The sequence below is a fragment of the Anabrus simplex genome, chromosome 1, assembly GCF_040414725.1.
Source record: "Anabrus simplex isolate iqAnaSimp1 chromosome 1, ASM4041472v1, whole genome shotgun sequence".
Taxonomy (NCBI): domain Eukaryota; kingdom Metazoa; phylum Arthropoda; class Insecta; order Orthoptera; family Tettigoniidae; genus Anabrus; species Anabrus simplex.
In genome coordinates this window covers 22,951,641-22,971,891 of record NC_090265.1, presented here as the reverse complement: position 1 = coordinate 22,971,891, position 20,251 = coordinate 22,951,641, and the positions used below count along the sequence as shown (strand labels likewise).

Genomic DNA, 20,251 nt, shown 5'->3' with positions numbered 1-20,251 from the left:
TCTAGAGATACTTAGCGCAGTACAGATCAGATGGTGGTCTGTATCATTGAAAAATATCCACTTACCAGAATTCAAAATTGGTTATGTTTAGGACCCAGATGTTTATGACCTAAGATGTCTCTCAGTGCTTCATAAAAAATTTATCATCTTCATCCTCATTTTAATTCCCACATTGTTTGCAATTCTTGTCCTAATTCCTCCAACTGTTAAATCTATCCACAGCATTCCTCCTTTATGTGATGGGCCGATGACCTTCGATGACCTTTAAACAACAAGCATCATCATCAACAAGCCTTATGTATCTAACAGAAACTGCGTTGCATGCAGTAGTATTCCTGATGAACGGTCTTATCCCACACTCTGTCCTGCCTCTTTTAACACCAGTTAAGAATGTATAATCTCTTCCTCGTTATCTCACCTTACCTGAATATCATTAACTCCTGCCACATTCAGATGGATCCTCTTTGCTGATGCAGCTGTTCATCTTTCTTCCATATACCGGGCGAGTTGGCCATGCGCGTAGAGGCGCGCGGCTGTGAGCTTGCATCCGGGAGATAGTAGGTTCGAATCCCACTATCGGCAGCCCTGAAAATGGTTTTCCGTGGTTTCCCATTTTCACACCAGGCAAATGCTGGGGCTGTACCTTAATTAAGGCCATGGCCGCTTCCTTCCAACTCCTTGTCCTTTCCTATCCCATCGTCGCCATAAGACCTATCTGTGTTGGTGCGACGTAAAGCCCCTAGCTTTCTTCCATAAGCCGCACTAATGTTGATAGTATGTATTTTATGTGGTGAAATGCCATACGGTGTCGCACTTGTCCTTCATGTGAGGTCATAGATTTTTATCTGTACATCATGCTAGTATATAAAACACCCTAAGTACGAGAAACCTTCTTGTCACCAGTGTCGTGTTGCTACGTGATAATTGGTGCAATTGCAATGCACTGGCAGAGTGAATTTGGTATCAAGAATGTTATTATTATTTTGTGTCAAAGCATTGATACAATACAAATATACACGTTACAATTACACAAAAGGCATACATATATATTTCGTGCGGTCACACTGAGTCCATCCAATAATGAGCGACAGCAATTCAGGCGCTTGATCGAGGTCTTGAAGTGTACATTGGACAGGACATATTTGACATTTATACACGTGTGGGGTAGTTTGTTTCTCCCTGCAATCACAAAGTTCTGTCTGTTTTTCTAAACTCCCCCACCTCTTGAGGTTGTCCCTAGACCTTCCAGAACCACTCCTCAAACAATTAAGTGACCTCCAAGTAGCCCAGATTCATGAGGTAACATCCACTCCGAAAGGTGTTGTGTCCTACTTCACCACAGGTGTCGGCGTGTTGTTGCTGGTGATTTGTTTAAAGTGGTAGAGATATTGAGGAAGTTCTTTCTTGATTTTAATCTTTTAGGAGCCGGTTGAAGTCAAATAGTGGGTGACTTGTGTTGTTCTCCACCTTTGTCCTCTCATATCTTGTCACCACTTCCCTCCGAATATCAGGCGGAGCGATCCCAGCCATGCAGTAGAGTTTCTCAGTAGGGGTTGCTTTCAGGCATCTTGTAACTACTCTGCAGGTTTCATTCAAAGCTTTGTATGAGCCGAACTGAACCACACAGGGCTTGTGTATTCTGTCGCAGAGAAACTGAGAGCCAAAGCACACGTCCTTAATACGGTTGGATTTGCTCAACCCTTTGTGGGGCAAAGTTAACGAAAGATATTGTTCCGGGCTGATACCTGTACAGTGTGTCCTGTTTGTTAAGACCCGGTCCAGGGTGACTCCAAGGTACTTCGGTAAAACGCAATGCTCCTCTCTCACTCCACAATCAATTGCCTCTTAGCTTCCCAATTCCTAAGACGAACTGTAAACAAACGCTGGGTCTGAGCAGGTTTTGAACTAACCGGTTTTTCTTATAATAAGTTGACATTTCTTCAAGTGAGGAAGCCATTGTCACTTCAATAGTGTGGAAATCATCACAGTGGACAGGCAAAGCCAGATAATCATCATAAATGAAGCTCCGAGTGAGAGGCGGTCACGGTTCCTCATTCGTATATATGCTAAATAGGATCCATGTACTATTCCTTCCTTGGAACTGAACAAAAGCCTGCAGTTCTGTAACAGCATCTCAATGATCTTTGTGAAACCATAGTCCTTTGTTATGTGGTAAAGCTTGCACAATGTTTTGTGGTGCACCGTATCATATGCCGCAGTGAAGTCCACGAAGGTCACGCTAGTTACCGTGCGTTTCTCGAATCCATCCTCAATGTACTGGGTGAGATTTAGGACCTGAGATACAGTTCCTACCCAGTCTGAAACCTGCTTGTTCAGGAATAAGATGTTGCTCTACCATAGAAATCATGCACTCAAGCACATCCTCTCAAATAGACGTGACACAACAGTGATATTGACATCTGATGCAGCTTTACCTTGTTTCAAGATGGCAATCACTCAGGTCTTTCTCCAAACCTTCGGTATTTGTTTACTCCTTAGGCAGTTACTGAAGAAAGAAACAACCCACTCCTCCACCCTGGTACCGAACTGTTTAATCTGCTCCGCTCTCATTTTTCCTGTCTTAGATTCCTTGATGGCTATTTCCAGTTCATTAATGGTGATGTCTTCTGTGAGGTCACTAATCCCCATATCAGGTTGTCTTTCCAACTTCGCTCTGCTTATATGCCCTCCAATTTCACTGCTGGGTAAAAGTTGATGAGCAATAGCATCCAGGGACAATTTGACATGCACCGAGGCTTTAGTGAAATTATTAAGCCTTTTGAAGAGTCTCCTAACTTTCTGGCAACTCTTAGACATATCCAGTTCTTCGAGGGTGGAGATCCAACGCACTCTTTGGTTTGTGGTTAATGATGTTGACAAACACTAACCTTTACGAACAGTTTCTTCTGCAAATGGGTCTCGATCAAATAATTATATGTATAGTATTCAAATAACAGAACCGACGTGTCTCTGTTGAGTCCAGAAACATAGTTTGGATGACATCCACTATGAGTTGATAGTCTCTAGCTCTACTTCACAGCTTCCACAAACAGATTGTAATCATTTGTGGAGTTACTTATCTCAGATACAGCATCTTCCAAACATGTAGTGAACAAGTTCCAGTGAGCTTTCTTGAAATTAAATTTTCTGCGGAAAGGGGCACACTGCCACAATAACCTGACATGATTGGCCTGTGCTGTGAATGTGGTATAGAGAGGCCGATATTCTTCACACACACTGCTGAGCGATTTCTTCGTTGAAAAAATTTAGGTCTGAATTGTACCCCTGCTCTCACTATTAAAAAAAGAAGGCGGTTTGACATCATGGATCAAACATAACTGTTTAGCCCTTGCCCACTCCAGCACTGTCTTTCCATCTTTATTGTCATGTTTGTATCCCCACACAGAACTGTGGCCGTTGAAATAAGCCAGTCACAATATGAACCATCAGATAGTCATAATTTAGTGCCCTCTGGAAGTGGAATACACTGCTGGGTGGTTTTTACACAGATGAAATATTACAATGATTCAGCTCAACTGTAAGAATCTCTACATCATCATCTCCCCACAAAATGTCAGTAGACAGGACAGCGATACCAGGTTTAACAAAAATGACACTACCATAACACTGATCCGGTATCTCTACCACTAAGTGTACATTGGTAACTCTTGGGCGACGCTGATTACTACCTCGGAATGTTTCTTGAACACAGAGAATGTCACAACCATATATTTTACAAAGATTCTACAAAAGTCCTTCTTTTGCCAAAGTCATTCTCTCAATATTTATGGACATAATTGTCAACTGGGGTCCTGAAGAGAACTGCTTCAATGCGTCCGTTGTGCAAAAGTTAGGTGCCAGATCAATTCAGATCATTCTCTGAGGTTGCCCAGGGTACGCCCAATTGTTCTTTTTATCTTGAATACCTATCATTGCTTACGCTGTATACGAGAAACTGTTTTGTTACCATGTGCTCATTATTTTCTTTTTAGTGACTGTACATGTATTTAAAGGTTCATCTGCCTTGTATATTTTAGCAATATATGAAAGGAACATTATTTTATAATTATATCTGTTACTTATGGAATTTTATTTTGTTACTAGTTTGAAGACTGCTTCTGGTGCTGTGGTGAGCAGTGGACATTATCCTATTATCATTGGTAGCAATACTTTAATTCACACAGGGGCAGCTATCATTGCTGAAGCCGGGCCGATCACAATTGGCACGAACAACATCATTGAAGAACGGGCAGTTATCATTAACAGGTAAGAAACTAGGGTCATACTCTGAAAGATTCAGCTACATACTTGGAGGAGGTTATCGAAAACTGGCAGTTGTAGAAGTCCCTGAGTGCTCAGTCAGAAAACCCTATTGACTTAAGTAATGGTACGAAAATATGTAAATGGTGGTTGTGGTTGTTTTTGTAACAACATTGACATTTCACAATCTTCTTCTCACCCTCTCTTCACTTTCCCGTTCTCCACTTGGAGTGCTGATGGCCAATGGTTTTACGTGGCTGCCAACATACCAAATGCATAATGCACTAATCACATTGTGGGCGAACATCACTGTTAGTTATGACACCTTAATGGTCCGCACGATAGGTTAGAGTTTGGCGAGGTCATACAGCGAGTGTTATAGGCTGTGTCAACGTCCGTTTGTGTTTGACTGGTTAGATCTGTTTGAAAATCATATCACACTCCAACCATATCCTTCACATTATCAATCAAAGCTTTGGATAAACTGTACTTTGGATACCCAATTTTATACCAGCGATACGGCACCACTCCATGAATCAGAATATACTACCGGTACTTTTTTCCTCATTATTATTATTATAACACAAAAAGGAGAAGAAGATGAACAAGTACCGGCAGCCGGCACTGAACATTGGTGGCCAGCTGATACGACCTTTCCGTATGCACGAAGCGCACATGCTTTGTGCTGGCATGTCCGGGAAATCTTAGTGGGAAGTCCATGTGGTATTGACCAGGATGCATCCAGCTCGATTAAAATAGGTCATAATTTCTGAACTATTAGTGCAAATGATGTTCTTTAAAGGTTGTTTTCATCCTTATAAAATTGTAGAGGAGGTAACACAAATTATTTTGTTTGGAGAATTCATGAACGAGCTAAAAATAATTATTGAATTTCAAGGTGCTAATTTCTTACTGAGAAAACTGCTTGTAGAGGGTCAGCTGTTGGAGGTAATAGTATGCCTTACCACAGTTTGTTTGTAGAGCCGTTTGCGCTCTACCATCACAGTTTTGGACTACCATTGATAGTTTAGGAATTGGTTGCGATTGCATTATATTATTATCTTAAGGTATATGAACGCGTATATTTAACGGAAGTAGCCTGGACTCTCTTAAGGTACCCGAGCACATGTACAAGAAGAAGAAGAAGAAGAAGGAGAAGAAGAAGAAGAATTTCCCCGTTTCTACCTGTATTTCTTCTTCTTCTTCTTAATATAATTATTGTAGTTGCTAGGAACTCTGGTGTACGGAAATGGAATAAGAATAATAATAAGAAAAATAAAAATGAGAAATTCAGTACGGTGGGCACTGTCCTGTAAATTTGTCTTTTCTTCTTCAATCTTAAGAAGGAGAACTAGAAGAAGATAATGAAGCAGAACAAGAAGAAGAGGAGTGACGAACATTTTTATACCCTCCTGTATCTTTATCTTTTCTTGTTCTTCAATCTTTCTTAAGAAGAAGAATAATTTCCCCATTTTCTACCTGTACTTCTTCTTCTTGTTATTATTATCGTAGTTGTTATATATGCACTCTGGTGTACGGAAATGGAAGGACTTCTTTGCTTTGACTTATTACCTGTTGCTCCCTCTTTATCATAGGGCCTTGGCAAAATTTCTACATACAGTACGTTTCCTGGCCATCTTTTTAACTTCACTCCAGGTCTTATTCACCTCTGCCATTTCCTTTTCGATCGTCCTCTTCCAGGTCTTCCTGGGCCGACCTCGCTTTCTGGTGCCTTGAGGGTTCCAGCACAGAGCCGCCCTCTCAACTGCTCCATCCAGTTTCCTTAATGTGTGCCCGATTCAGTGCCATTTCCTCTCCTTGAACGGAAGAAGAAGAAGAAGGAGAAGAAGAGGAAGGAACATTTTAAGACCCTCCGGTATATATTTCTCTTCTTGTTCTGCAGACTTCCTTAAGAAGAAGAAGAAGAAGAAGAATAAGAAGTAGAAGAACGATTTTTGTTATTTTCTACATGTACTAATTCTTCCTATTATTATTATTATTATTATTATTATTATGGGTATACCGTGGAGCCGAAAGAGGTGAAAGAAGGTGCCGAGGTGAATGGGTCTATCTACAATGTCAAAATTAATTTAAAACTTTAACAAAGGTTATATTTCTTTAGAATTTAAAAAAAATCAACAAATGACAACGTAAGAGGTACAATTAGCAATTTAGAAACAAGGCAAGGAAAATACAATATAGTGAATTCTACAAGTCCTGGGCTTCAAGCCCCTTGCTTTATGATTCTTGAGCTCACAGCTCAAATTTACAAAGAGCACAAATTTACTCAAGGGCAGAAACCCCCTAATTCATGGAGCACTAGCTCCTAAAATACAACATCTAACCTTCCAAAGGCACTCTTTACAATGACAAAATTTGAAAAAAAAAGCTAACAGGCTCTCAGTTTCTTATTGCCTACTTAAGGCAACATCAACTTACAACACTGGCCTCTAAAGGTACTACTTGTGATAAGAAAACTGATTTATACAGGGGTATTTACAGGTTAAATAACTGGCCCAAACACAAAATGAATGGAGGCGTACCCTGCACTCCAAGATAATAAACACTAAAAACCTAAAGGGCTCTAGGCCGATGAAACAGGGGCTATTCCCAAACTACTGAGGTGACTCGTATAGAATTTACATTACCACATTACAGAATGAAAAACAGTTATGAAACGTAGTCACCTCAATCCAAGATGAAGGGGAGCTCGAGAGGGTACATCACTCTCTATCCCCGATTTACAGTTAAAGATTTATGAAATGTTTACATTAGTCGGCAGAAAGTTATATTTTTAGAAAAGTAGGTTACATAGATAACGATTCGGACCTTTCCCTCGGGTTAAACTGCGGAGTTAGCAAGAAAGAAAGATGTTATGTGGCCATTACCTTGTAGATGTACTGCTGACCGATGAAAGAGGCCGCCCGCCTCCTGCTTTGACACACACACTCAGTAAGATGACGATCAATTGGCCAAGAAACGTGAAAAGTTGCAGTTTATAAACCCTCAGGGAAGATTCGAGATCTTTCACGACTAAACCAGCCACACCCTCTCAATTTTATTGGTCGAACACAAAAGTGACACTCAGAATCGAGGAAGAAGCCTGTGATAGGCTGAAAATTAATTACAGAAATTTGGGATTGGCTAGATTCAAAACTGGCGGAAATAAAGAGGAAATATTGCCAACCCTAAAATAAATGAACATCATTCAGTTACAAAAACCTAGAAATACAAAACTTCTTTAAATTATAACTTCTTACAACTCGCACCAGGGTGCGTGATCATAGGTTTTTGTAGAGTCATCTGTGGAAGAATGTCCAAACTTCTTGATGAATGGCAAACAAAACTAGTAGAAATTCAGTCCGTTTAGGAAACTTCACAATAACACAATTACTCAATTTTTTTGGTGGTGACAACTTCTGGGTAAAGTTCTATGTTGGTGTAGTTTCAGTTTCACAGTTTTGCCAAAAGAGGAGGTCATTTAGGCGCAAGTTTTGAATGCGCGGCGTAGAGGTGTACCTCCCGGTACAATTATTATTATTATTATTATTATTATTATTATTATTATTATTATTATTATTATTATTATTATTATTATTATTATTACCAATTATGAGCATTTCTATTAACTCCTCCGTTACGCACTCTGGTGTATTAAAGAAGAAGTAATCCCTTTCAATCCGGCTTCAGGAAAGGACATAGCACTGCGACAGCTTTACTACGAGTGACAGATGATATCAGACGTGCAATGGACCAACGGGACGTGACTGTACTTGACATTATTAGATCTCAGTAGTGCCTTCGACACTGTCAATCCTCAGTTACTACTGCAGAAATTTCGAGAGCTAAATTTTAATAGTGTATCACTTCGTTTCTTTTCATCTTACCTTGAAAATCGCCGGCAACGTGTAACAGTTGGAAATTTGAGTTCAAGATGGCAAAGTAAGACCCTCGATGTCCCTCAGGGGTCGGTTCTCGGACCACTGCTATTTATCATCCAAATTAATGATATATCAAAAGCTCTTAAATTCTGCAAATTGCAAGTGTACGCGGATGATGTACAGATATACTATAATTCAAAACCGAGTGATATTGATACTGCAATTACTAAAATAAATTCCGACCTTCAACATCTTAGTGACTATGCAAATAAAAACAGTTTATTAATGAACCCAAGTGAGACTCAAGTTATTATTATCGGTACCAGTAAAAACCTTTATTCCCTCAAGCAACAGAACATCTCCCCAATAATTTTAAACAATAAAATCATACCCTACTCTTCTTCAGCGACCAACTTAGGAATTATCATGACTGAGACTCTAAACTGGACTTAACAGTGATAAGCACAGGTAATAAAGTACATAAATGCTTATATCCCCTGAAACGGTTCGCTAATGTATTCTCTGTTCGACTTAAAGTACAAATAATTCGCTCTCTTATACTACCTATATTTGACTACTGTGACACTGTGTTGACTGAAATAACCTGCGACAGTAACAAGAAACTGGACCAGAGCCTGAACAGCTGCATAAGATATATCTTTAATCTGCGATATGATGCTCATATATCACCTTATTATAAGGAGCTGTCGTGGCTTCGAGTGCACCAGCGCCGTGAACTTCACATACTATCACTTCTACACAAAGTATTCTCCTTTAATACTCCCGACTATCTGTTCTCATCTTTTTCTTACCTCTCGTCCTATCATGAACACAATACAAGATCTGGCTCCTCTCTTGCCATACCTGTAAACCGCACTGCTGTGTACAACCGCTCCTTCATAATCTCTGTGTCTAGGTCATGGAATTCGCTACCTGCGAACATTAGAGACAATCCTTCTCATCGCAAGTTTAAAGTGGCTTGCCGGGAGTATTTGCTGGGTAGATGCCGCTGACTTGGTGGATAATTGTTGAGTGAATTATTGTACCGGGAGGTACACCTCAACTCCGCTCATTCAAAATAAGCGCCTTAAATAAACTCCTCTATCGATCAAAAGGTGAAACTGATACTACAAGAACTTGGAACTTTAAACGGAAGGTGTCACTACTGAAATATTAAGTAATTGTGTTATTGTGAAGTTTCTTAAACTGATTGAATTTCTTCTTGTTTTGTTTTGCTATACATTAGGGTGGGCCGAAAAAGCTCGAATTCTTTTTTCCAAGTCGTAATACCGCGGAAAAGTTGCGAATTGGGGAGAATGAAACGGGGTAAAAAAAAAAGAAACAAAATAGGTTCATTTCTTCCGGTCGCGCACGTGCTCTACAGTTTGCCGAAATTCGGAAACGTATATTTTTACGGTAATTTTCTACCTTGCTTAACTTGTCAATATTTAAATGTAATAGCTCTAGTCGATTATTACTCGAACCAATAACGATTTAGAAAAAAGAATGATTCAAATCGGTTAAGGTTTTCCGCTCGCGCAACAGCCGTCAAAAATCTAACAAATTCTCGCGGTCGTCGTAACTCGCTCGGGACAAAGACTCTGACGCGCAGCCTACCTACCACACTCGCCACCACGCCGTGCCGTTGTTGTGTCCATCTGCACTTATCCCTCGTGTTTGATGTGTGTTTCATTCGCTCTTCCAGTTACTAGGGTGGCATTTGCATCTACTGTATTTCGATGTTCGTTTTGTGTTATGACATTTTTGTGTAACTTTGTGACTTAACGGTGGTATACTATGGCTGTACCTCAAGTTAAGCAAGGTAGAAAATTACCGTAAAAATATACGTTTTTCCGAATTTCGGCAAACTTTAGAGCACGTGCACGACCGGAAGAAATGAACCTATTTTGTTTCTTTCCTTACCCCGTTTCATTCTCCCCAGTTAGCAACTTTTCCGCGATGTTACTACTTGGAAAAAAGAATTCGAGTTTTTTCGTCCCACCCTACTATACATCAAGAAGTTTGGACATTTTTCCACAGATGTCACTACCAAATGCACTCTGGTGCAAGGTGGAAGAACTTATAACTTAAAGAAGTTTAGTATTTCTAGATTTTCATATCTGAATCTATGTTCATTAATTTTTGGGTTGGCAACACTTCTTTTCTTTCCACCAGTTTTGAATCTGGCCAATCAGGAATTTTTGTAATTAATTTTCAACCAATCCTGCATCCCTTGTTCATTTTGCATCAACCAATAAAAATTGAGAGGGTGTGTCTGGATTAGTCCTGAATTCTCTCGAACCTTCCCTGAGGGTATATAAGTTGCGGCTTTTCGAGTTTCCTTGCCTATTGATCGTCGTCTTTCTGAGTGTGTGTGTTAAGGCAGGAGGCGGGGCGCCTCTTTCTTCGGCAGGCAGAACACCAGGCACGTAATGGCCACGTAAATTCTATCTTTCTTGCTGTCTCCGCAAATTTATCCGAGGGGAAAGTCCGAATCTTTGACTTTGTAACAAACTTTTCTAAAATGTAAATCTTTCGGCTAATGTAATATTTCATAAAGTCTTTAACTGTAAATCGGAGATAGAGAGTGAGTTACCCTGTCGAGCTCCCCTTCATCTTGGTTTGAGGTGACTACAATTTAGTAACTGTTTTAGTACGCCTCCATTCTGGTTGTGTTCGGGCCATTTATTAAACCTGTTCTTTTTCCTCAAAAGCCCTGTAGGTTGGGTACCAGATACCCCTGTGTAAAACCATTTCAGTTTGTAAATTGTGCCTTGAGAGGCCAGAGATTGTAAGTTGATGTTGCCTTGAGTAGGCTGGAAGAAACAGAGACCCTGTAAACTCTTTCCAAAGTTTTGTAATAGTGAAGGGTGCCTCTGGAAGGCTAGATATTGTAACTTGGGGAGCAAGTACTCCTGAATTAGGGGATTTCTGCCCTTGACTAAATTATTCATCATTTTGAATTGTAAACTTGACCTGGTAACTCAGAAATTGTAAAATTAGGGGCTTGAAGCCCAGAATCTGTGAAGTTCACTAATCTTGGATTTTTCTAGTCTTGTTTCAAGATTGCTATTTGTACCTGTCATGTTGTTATGTTCACTCAGTGAAAAAGATTGCTAAGTTTGTTTTTGGAAAAGAAATATAACCTTTTAAAGTTTTGATGTCGTAGTTAGACCCATTCAAGCCCAAACCTTCTTTCACCTCTTTCTGCTCCACGGATATCTCCGTAACAAGTATTATTATTATTATTATTATTATTATTATTATTATTATTATTATTATTATTATTATTATTATTATTATTATTATTTTCTTGTGCTTATATAGATTGCTATAATGAAATGTAGGCCTACTATGTGGTTAGAAATATTGCATATTTGAAGTATTATGGGAATTTAATGCATTTTTGGTGGTAATTTTGTAATTGTTTACTGACCTGTCCCAAGTGAAATGGCCATAACTTCTGAACTATTCGTGCAAATTATGTACGGTACCTACTTTAAAGTAGTGATGTAACGAGTCGAATATTTTAACTTGTTTAACTCGATTCAAACCAAGACCGACTACAGTATATCAGACCGTAATATCAAAAGCAAAATGGTGGACGTCGTGGGCGCAGTAGCTGCCGACTAATGAAGGTTAGGGTAGCACGCAATAACTTAATTTCGACGACAAACCGACTCACGGTTTTCGGAGATGCCGGAATTTATTCCCACAGGAGTTCTTTTTCCTGCCAGTAAATCTATCGACACGAGGCTGACGTATTTGGGCATCTTCAAATACTACCGGACCGAGCCGGGATCAAACCCGCCAACTTGGGGTCAGAAGGCCAGAGCTTCAACCATCTGAGCCACTCAGTCCAGCGTCACATTAAATTACTTGTGTTGATACCGGTGAAAGGGCTACACAATATCTGGTTCAATCCGCCAGAAATTACGAAAAGAACACGTACATGTTTTGCCAACGGTGGTAATTTAACATGATAAATGTAACATCATAGGGAAAATCACTGTTGCACTTATGAAAACGCTTCGTCAATAGCTACTCATCACATATAATCAACTAAAATCACACATATTCTGCTGGAATAGATTAACAACCCCACAGCAAAAGAGAACAACGCGCTGATTATTTATAAATCTCACTTAGTCAAATAACGTTTTCTCTTAGATAGATGGAAATACACTATAAAACTGTTAAAATGATATTTATAACATCATTTTGAATGTTTAAAAAAATTTAAGGAGCGATATTCCTCAATTTCTTCACTCTCATGTGAACTATGAAACATAATGTGTTGCCTTAGTTTCAAAGTGGTGGACAATTTCAAAAGTTCAGCACTCAATGAAAGGGAAGTACACCCGAAATGATTATGCCAGTCCAATGAACAGCCCTCGTGATGTTAAGCCTTCCTTACTGGAAAATCTTAAAACATATTTTGACATATGGTATAGCACAACTTCCAACAATGATGGTAAACTTAGTAATGAAACTTTAAGACACTAAAGATATAATAAGGATTTTCCCCATTGAAGAACGTGAGTATAAAAACTCTATTGACTCTAAACAATGATGTCTTTAACCTACATGGACGAGCATAAATTTGGTGTAGACTGCTTGATGATAGATATCCACAACATGAATCGGAAGGTATTGGTACAATAAAACCCCTGCGTTACGAACGAAGGTAATCCGTGCAAGTCACTATTTCTTCTGTGTAAGTGTACAGATTGCTCCATCCAGCCAAATGTTTCTGTAGGCAAGCACAGATTCTTGCAAAATACAATTGCATCTAAATCACGCAGCACTTTGAAGCACGTAAGACACTGATGGAACATCACCGTATCAATTATAATCTATCTAAATGAAATTTTTTCGAGGAATACGAATAGGTCCACCATTTAGAATTAGAAATAAAGTCTTTCCTAACCTCATACTTACTCTCAGATGACATATGCACACTACTGCTTTGTAAAAATACTCACGATATATGTTGTTAATCCACTTCTCTCTTAATGTTTTATTCCTTAGAAAACTAAAGAATAGTTGTATGAAAGGCATTGCCATAGTTCGATTTAAATTCGGTTCACAACACGATCAAAACAAACACATTCTCACATGACTGCGCATAATTACAGATTCTAAGTGACCACTGACCCATATGAATACACTCACACACTTATATTCTACAAAGAAGCTAATATTTATCGTCAAATTTCATTAAATTACACCGACTGAATAAGAAAGAGATTTCCCTAACCACAAATTTTGGTTACACACATACGACAGTTTGGTCTTCGACTATACACTAAAAATACCATCATATACACTCCTAACAATACAACGTACTAATAAACCGTTATACTGTAGATTACTATTTTACCAAATATGTACTTTATACTTCAATAACTCGATCAAAATAACACTCTTTAACAGAATGTTAACACAGATATGTACCAACCACATGTCTGAAACGCTCGCCCACGAAGGCGCCATTTTCCTCCCAATCGATAGTAGCATTAAGGTCTGATATATTGTAGTCGGTCTTGGTCAAACATGTATTAGAGCAAGACCGACTACAATATATCAGACCTTAATGTTACTATCGATTGGGAGGAAAATGGCGACTTCGTGGGCGAGCTTTTGAGACTTGTAGTTGGTTCATATCTGTGTTTACATTCTGTTAAAGAGTGTTATTTTGATCGAGTTATTGAAGTATATGTTTGGTAAAATAGTAATCTATAACGGTTTATCAGTATGGTGTTTTGTTAGAAGTTTATTTGATGGTATTTTTAATGTATAATAGTGTTTATATTGCCGTGCTGTAACATAGCACAAAATGGGTCGTTCCTGCTGCGTTCGTGGTTGTAGATCTAATTATACCGTTGCTGAAGCTTTTAAATTCACTGAAGATAGATCTCTACAGGAGAAATGGATAAGGAATATTCACCGGGAAAATTTGGAAGTCAAAGACCAAACTATCGTAGGCTATGTGTGTAACCAAAATTTGTGGTTAGGGAAGATCTCTTTCCAACCGATAATGGTGAGCCTATTCGTTTTTGTTTTCTTATTCAGTCGGAGTAATTTCATGTAAGTTGACGATAAGTATTAGTTTATATGTAGAATATAAGTGTGTGAATGTATTTATATGGGTCAGTGGTCACTAAGATCTGTAATTATACGCAGTCATGTGAGAATATGTTTGTTTTGATCGTGTTGTGAACCGGATTTAAATCGAACTATGGCAATGCCTCTCATACATCTATTCTTAAGTTCGCTAAGGAATGAAACATTAAGAGAGAAGTGGATCAGGAACATACATCGTGAATATTTCTACAAAACAGTAGTGTGCATATGATATCTGACATTAAGTCTGAGATTAGGGAAAACTATTTTTCTAATTCTAAATGATGAACCTATTCGTATTCTTCTAAAAAAATCATTTAGATAGTGATAATTGATATGGTGTCTATGTGCTTCAAAGTGTCGTGTGATTTAGATGCAATTGTATTTTGAAATAATCTGTGCTTGCCTGCGGGAACATTTGGCTAGATCTTGGTGTATAACAAAACTTATAGTGTGACAGATGGAGCAATCTGTACACTGTTACACAGAAGAAATAGTGACTTGCAGGGATGATGGTGGTGGTGGTGGTGGTGGTGGTGGTGGTGGTGGTGGTGGTGATTATTGTTTTAAGAGGAAGTACAACTAGCCAACCATCAGTTTATATAACACTAATCACAGAGAAAGATTGGAAGGGGTCCGACACTTCAAAAAATGAAGGTATCGGCCGAAGGAAGACAAGGGGCACGAAAATGAAAGACTCCCTAGGATCCATACGTAATACCGTTGGGGTCTGAAAAGAACAAGTGTTGACTAAGGGAGGTCGGATAGGATAGATGAAAGTGAGGAGCCTGGCACAAGTGGAAGCAATGCCAGGACTCAGCTGGGTCCCCTTTTAGTCGCCTCTTTCAACAGGCAGGGAATACCGTGGATGTTATTCTACTGCCCCCACCCACAGGGGGGATTTGCAGGGATTAGCTTTGTTTGTAACTCAGGGGTTTTATTGTACCAATACCTTCCGATTCATGCTGTGGATATCTGCTATCAAGCAGTCTACACCAAATTGTAGCTCGTCCATGTAGGTTAAAGACATCATTGTTTAGAGTCAATAGAGTTGTTTTACTCATGTTCTTCAATGGGGAAAATCCTATTATATCTTTAGTGTGTGAACGCTTCATTTCTAAGTTTACCATCATGGTTGAAAGTGCTACTATATCATATGTCAACATACGATTTAAGAGTTTCCAGTAAGGAAGGCTTAACATCACCGGGGCTTTTCATTGAGTTGGCGTAATCATTTCGGGTGTACTTCATTTTCATCGAGTGCTGAACATTCGAAATTGTCCACCACTTCGAAACTAAGGCAACACGTTATGTTTCATAGTTCTTATGAGAGTGAATAAATTGAGGAATTTCGAACCTTAAATTATTTTTAAACATTCCAAATTATGTTATAAATATCATTTTAACAGTTTTATAATGTATTTCCATCTATCCAGCGAAGTGTAATCTAAGAGAAAACGTTAGTTGACAAAGTGAAATTTCGAAATAATCAGCTTGTTGTTCTCTTCTGCTGTGGGGTTGTCCATCTATTCTAGCACAACATGTGTGATTCTAGTTGTTTATATGTGATGAGTACTTGTTCGCGAAGCGTTTTCATCGGTGCAACAGTGATTTTCCCTATGATGTTACATTTATCATGTTAAATTACCTACCACCGTTTGCAAAATATGTGCGCGATCTTTTCGTAATTTCTGGCTGATTGAACCAGATATTGCGTTGCTCTTTCAGTGGTATCAACACAATAATTTAATGTGACGCCGGGCTGAGTGGCTCAGACGATTGAAGCTCTGGCCTTCTGACCCCAACTTGGAGGGTTTGATTCCGGTAGTATTTGAAGGTGCTCAAAAACGTCAGCCTCGTGTCGGTAAATTTACTGGCAGGTAAAACAACCCTTGCGGCACTAAATTCCGACATCTCCGAAAATCGTGTTGGTTTATCGTCGAAATGAAGTTATTGCGTGTTACCCTAACCTTCATCAGTCGGCAGCTACTGCGCCCACGACGTCCACCATCTTGGTTTTGATATTACGGTCTGATATATTGTAGTCGGTCTTGATTAGAGTCAACTCGAGTGGCTTTCTGTTGTAACTCGAGTAAAGAAATCGACGGATGTTCAGACAAGACCAACTCTAATATCTCAGACCTTAACCGACTTATCGAAACTGTCCAGTATGGCGGATATCGGCAAGACCAGGGAGTAAAGAATACAGGGAGCTGCCCACTACACTGCGGTAATTTAACATGATAAATGTAACATCATAGGGAAAATCACTTTTGCACGTATGAAAACGCTTTGCCAACAAGTACGCATCACATATAATGAACTAGAATCACATATATTCTACTAGAAAAGAGCTCAACAAGGTGATTATTTAGAAATTTCAATTCGTCAAATAACGTTTCCTCTTAGATTTCACTTCGATGGATAGATCAAAATACATGATAAAACTGTTAAAATGATATTTCTAACATCATTTTTAATGTTTCAAAATAAATTAAGGTGCGGAATTCCTCGATTTATTCGCTGTCATGAGAACTGTGAAACATAGTTTGTTACCTTAGTTTTGAAGTGGTGGACAATTTCTTAACCCTCTACTGCATACTGTTGCCTTTAGGCAACAAATAACTTTTCACCTGTATACATGGATAAATATTGTAGACAAAGGTAGTTTTACGGCACACATTCAACAGCAGTAGTTCTTTATATTATAACATTATAACATTATTATTTCGGATGTACTTCCCATTCATTGGCTGCTGAATTTAACCCTCTACTGCATGAATTATTTTTCGTTTTCGTTTGGTGAAGAAAATTTCAAACTTCAATGTTCAACATACGTTCAGTGTTTTAGATGTACCAGCAATTCTTAATTGGGGCTAATAGCTTAACACTCATATGTGATGTGGATTGCCATAGTTGAATATATATACGACTTCTCACGATTTTACGCTAAGCTTTTAACATTCAAAGACCGAACATTACTACCTATTGGCCATGGGTACGTACTGCAAGGCGCAAGTACAACTTGCAGAACCGTAGGTCGGTAATGTCTTTGAGGTTGAGCCAGAGGTACTCCTGAAGCCTGTGGTAATGTGATGGGGAGGGCCCACGTAAAATAAACGGTGGTTGGTTCACGTGGATGTTGACGGGGTATTTTGTCTTATGTTATGTATAAAAAAAACAAGGCATCACTGGGATATGTGTTTAATTGATTGTACAGTTGAATGTGTGCCGTAAAACTACCTTTGTCTACAATATTTATCCATTTATACAGGTGAAAAGTTATTTGTTGCCTAAAGGCAACAGTATGCAAAAACAGTATAACAAAATATCGTTTCACAATTGGGTAATTGCATGTTATCATCCATCCAAAGGAACTGCATGGCTGCACCTGAAATAAAATACTAACTACTGACATATAAGAAATAAAGGTCTGATGCCAGAAGATCTGCGTTGCAATCTGCCTTTCTCCGTCATGCTGGAAAACGCTGCTACAGCGTAAAATTCCTACTTCAAGCATTGCTACATGTTTAAACATTCACTACAAGGTGACACTGACCTCAAATTCCAACACTATTTGAGTCGCATTTCGAAGACCCTACTCATACGTCCGTTTAAATATTCCACTACTTGTAATTACAGAACCTAACTCATGTCAGTTCATACGCTTAATGACTCTCTTCACAAGCATTCAATCAATGCTAAATAAATGGCTCATTCATCAGATACTCAAAACGTGCGGCAGAAATACCTTACAACAACACCATCCTCTACCTAAATCATCTCGAAGAATGGGAAGTACACCCGAAATAATAATGTTATTGGCTTTATGTCCCACTAACTACATTTTTTACGGTTTTCGGAGACGTCGAAGTGCCGAAATTTAGTCCAGCAGTAGTAGTTCTTTTACGTGCCAGTAAATCTACGGACACAAGACTGAAGTTCGTATTTTAGCACCTTCAAATACCACCGGACTGAGCCAGGATCGAATCTGCCAACTTGGGGTCAGAATGCCAGCGCCTTAACCGTCTAAGTCACTCAGCCCAAGTACACCCGAAATGATTATGTTAACCCAATGAACGGCCCTGGTAATGCTAACAATGTTGACGTATGGCATAGCAGCACTTCACAAATGATAGTAAACTTAGTAATGAAACGTTCAGACACTAAATATATAATAGTTTTTTTTAACTATTAAAGAACATGAGTGCAAAAACTCTATTGACTAAACATTGATATTTAACCACATGGACGAGCTTCAGTTCGGCGCTGTCTGCTTGATAACAGATAACCACAGCATGAATCTGAAGGTGTTGGTAGTGTAAAACCCTACGTTACAAACCCAGCTAATCCCTCAAGTCACTATTTCTTCTGAGTAACAGTATACAGATTGCTCCATCTGTCACACTTACAAGTTTTGTTATACTCCAAGATCCAGCCAAACATTTCTGCAGGCAAAGCACAGATTATTGTAAAATACACTTGCATCTAAATCACTCGACATTTTGAAGCACATATACACTGACGGAATAACAGAATATCAGTTATATTCTATCAAAATTAATATTTTTCTAGAAACACGAATAGTTTGGAAGTAGAGAAATGGCTCCCCTAACCTCAGATTTATTCTCAAAATGATGTATGCACGCTACAGTTTTCTCATGGACTTCAAAATAATCACGATGTATATTCCTAATCCATTTCTCTCTTAATGTTCTATTCCGTAGAAAACTTAAGAATACTTGTATGAGAGACATTGCCATAGTTAGACTAAAACCTGGTCCTCCTAGTGCACTCATGTTCTTTAATGGGTAAAAACACGATCAAAACGAGCACATTCTCACATTACTGTGCATAATTACAGGTCCTATGTGTCCACGGACTCATATAAATACACTCGCACACTTATATTCTACAAAGAAGCTAACATTTATTGTCAACTTTCATAAAATTACACCGACTACATACGATAACAACAAACCAAAAGAAACCCACATTTCCAACAATTCCTGCTACTCGATTCGCCATCTTTGAACGATCGAGAGTAGCATTAAGGTCTGAGGATTGGAGTCGGTCTTGATATCGGTGTGCTAGCATGAGTTTGTTTTGATTGTGGAAGTTGTGTTGTTGCTCAATAATTACGCGGAATTTCAATATTACTAATCGTAAATTTTATATATTTATAGCCTTAAAGAAGCTATAGAGCCTCTTTCTGTGCCGTAAGAAGCTGTTTATTTTTAAAAAGCTTATTTATTTGAGCATTTTACGTGGTGATTAGGTTATTGTTCTAGTGTTCTTCACTAAAACTGTTTTTTTCTATATTTTCAGTTAACTGTGCAGTATGTGTATAGTTTAATACGATAGGCCGTATGTGCTGTGTGCCTGCATGTAAGTCCAATAATAGGGGTAGTGTACAAGTTTCAGTGTTCAGATAGCTGCCTCTGTGGATCAGCGGTAGAGTGTCGGCCTCCGGATCCCAAGATAGCGGGTTCAAATCCGGTAGAGGTAGTCGGATTTTTGAAGGGCGGAAAAAAGTCCATTCGACACTCCATGTCGTACGATGTCGGCATGTAAAAGATCTCTGGTGACACATTTGGTGTTTACCCGACAAAATTAATTAAATCTCAGCCATAGACGCCCAAGAGAGTTTCGGTTTACTCGGTCTGCCACCTAGTGGGGGCCTAGAGTAAAACGGAACGTCGAAATTGACGAGCAGACAGCCAGATGGCGTCAAATTGAAATGTCTGCACACTGTAGCTGAGGCCATACGATTATTATTATTATTATTATTATTATTATTATTATTATTATTATTATTATTATTATTAGTGTTCAGATTTCCGAAAGACCCAGTATTAAGGCAAAAATGGGTTAGGTGCATTCACAGGGAAAACTTCGAACGAAATGATAATAGTGTTGTGTGTATTAATCATTTTGATCCTAAATGTATTGTTAGGGAAGACACTATATCCATAGAAGGCGGT

At 38.8% G+C, this 20,251-nt stretch overlaps 1 protein-coding gene across 2 annotated transcripts in view; it reads left to right on the top strand.

Annotated features, from left to right (window-relative positions):
- The window catches only part of LOC136859749 (dynactin subunit 6), a 178,767-nt gene that overhangs the window by 54,753 nt on the left and 103,763 nt on the right, over positions 1–20,251 (top strand). For both annotated transcript variants that reach the window (XM_068225330.1, XM_067138714.2), the window contains exon 2: positions 4,105–4,266. In XM_068225330.1, the coding sequence (XP_068081431.1) occupies positions 4,105–4,266 (162 nt within the window). The remainder of the gene's footprint in view (positions 1–4,104; positions 4,267–20,251) is intronic.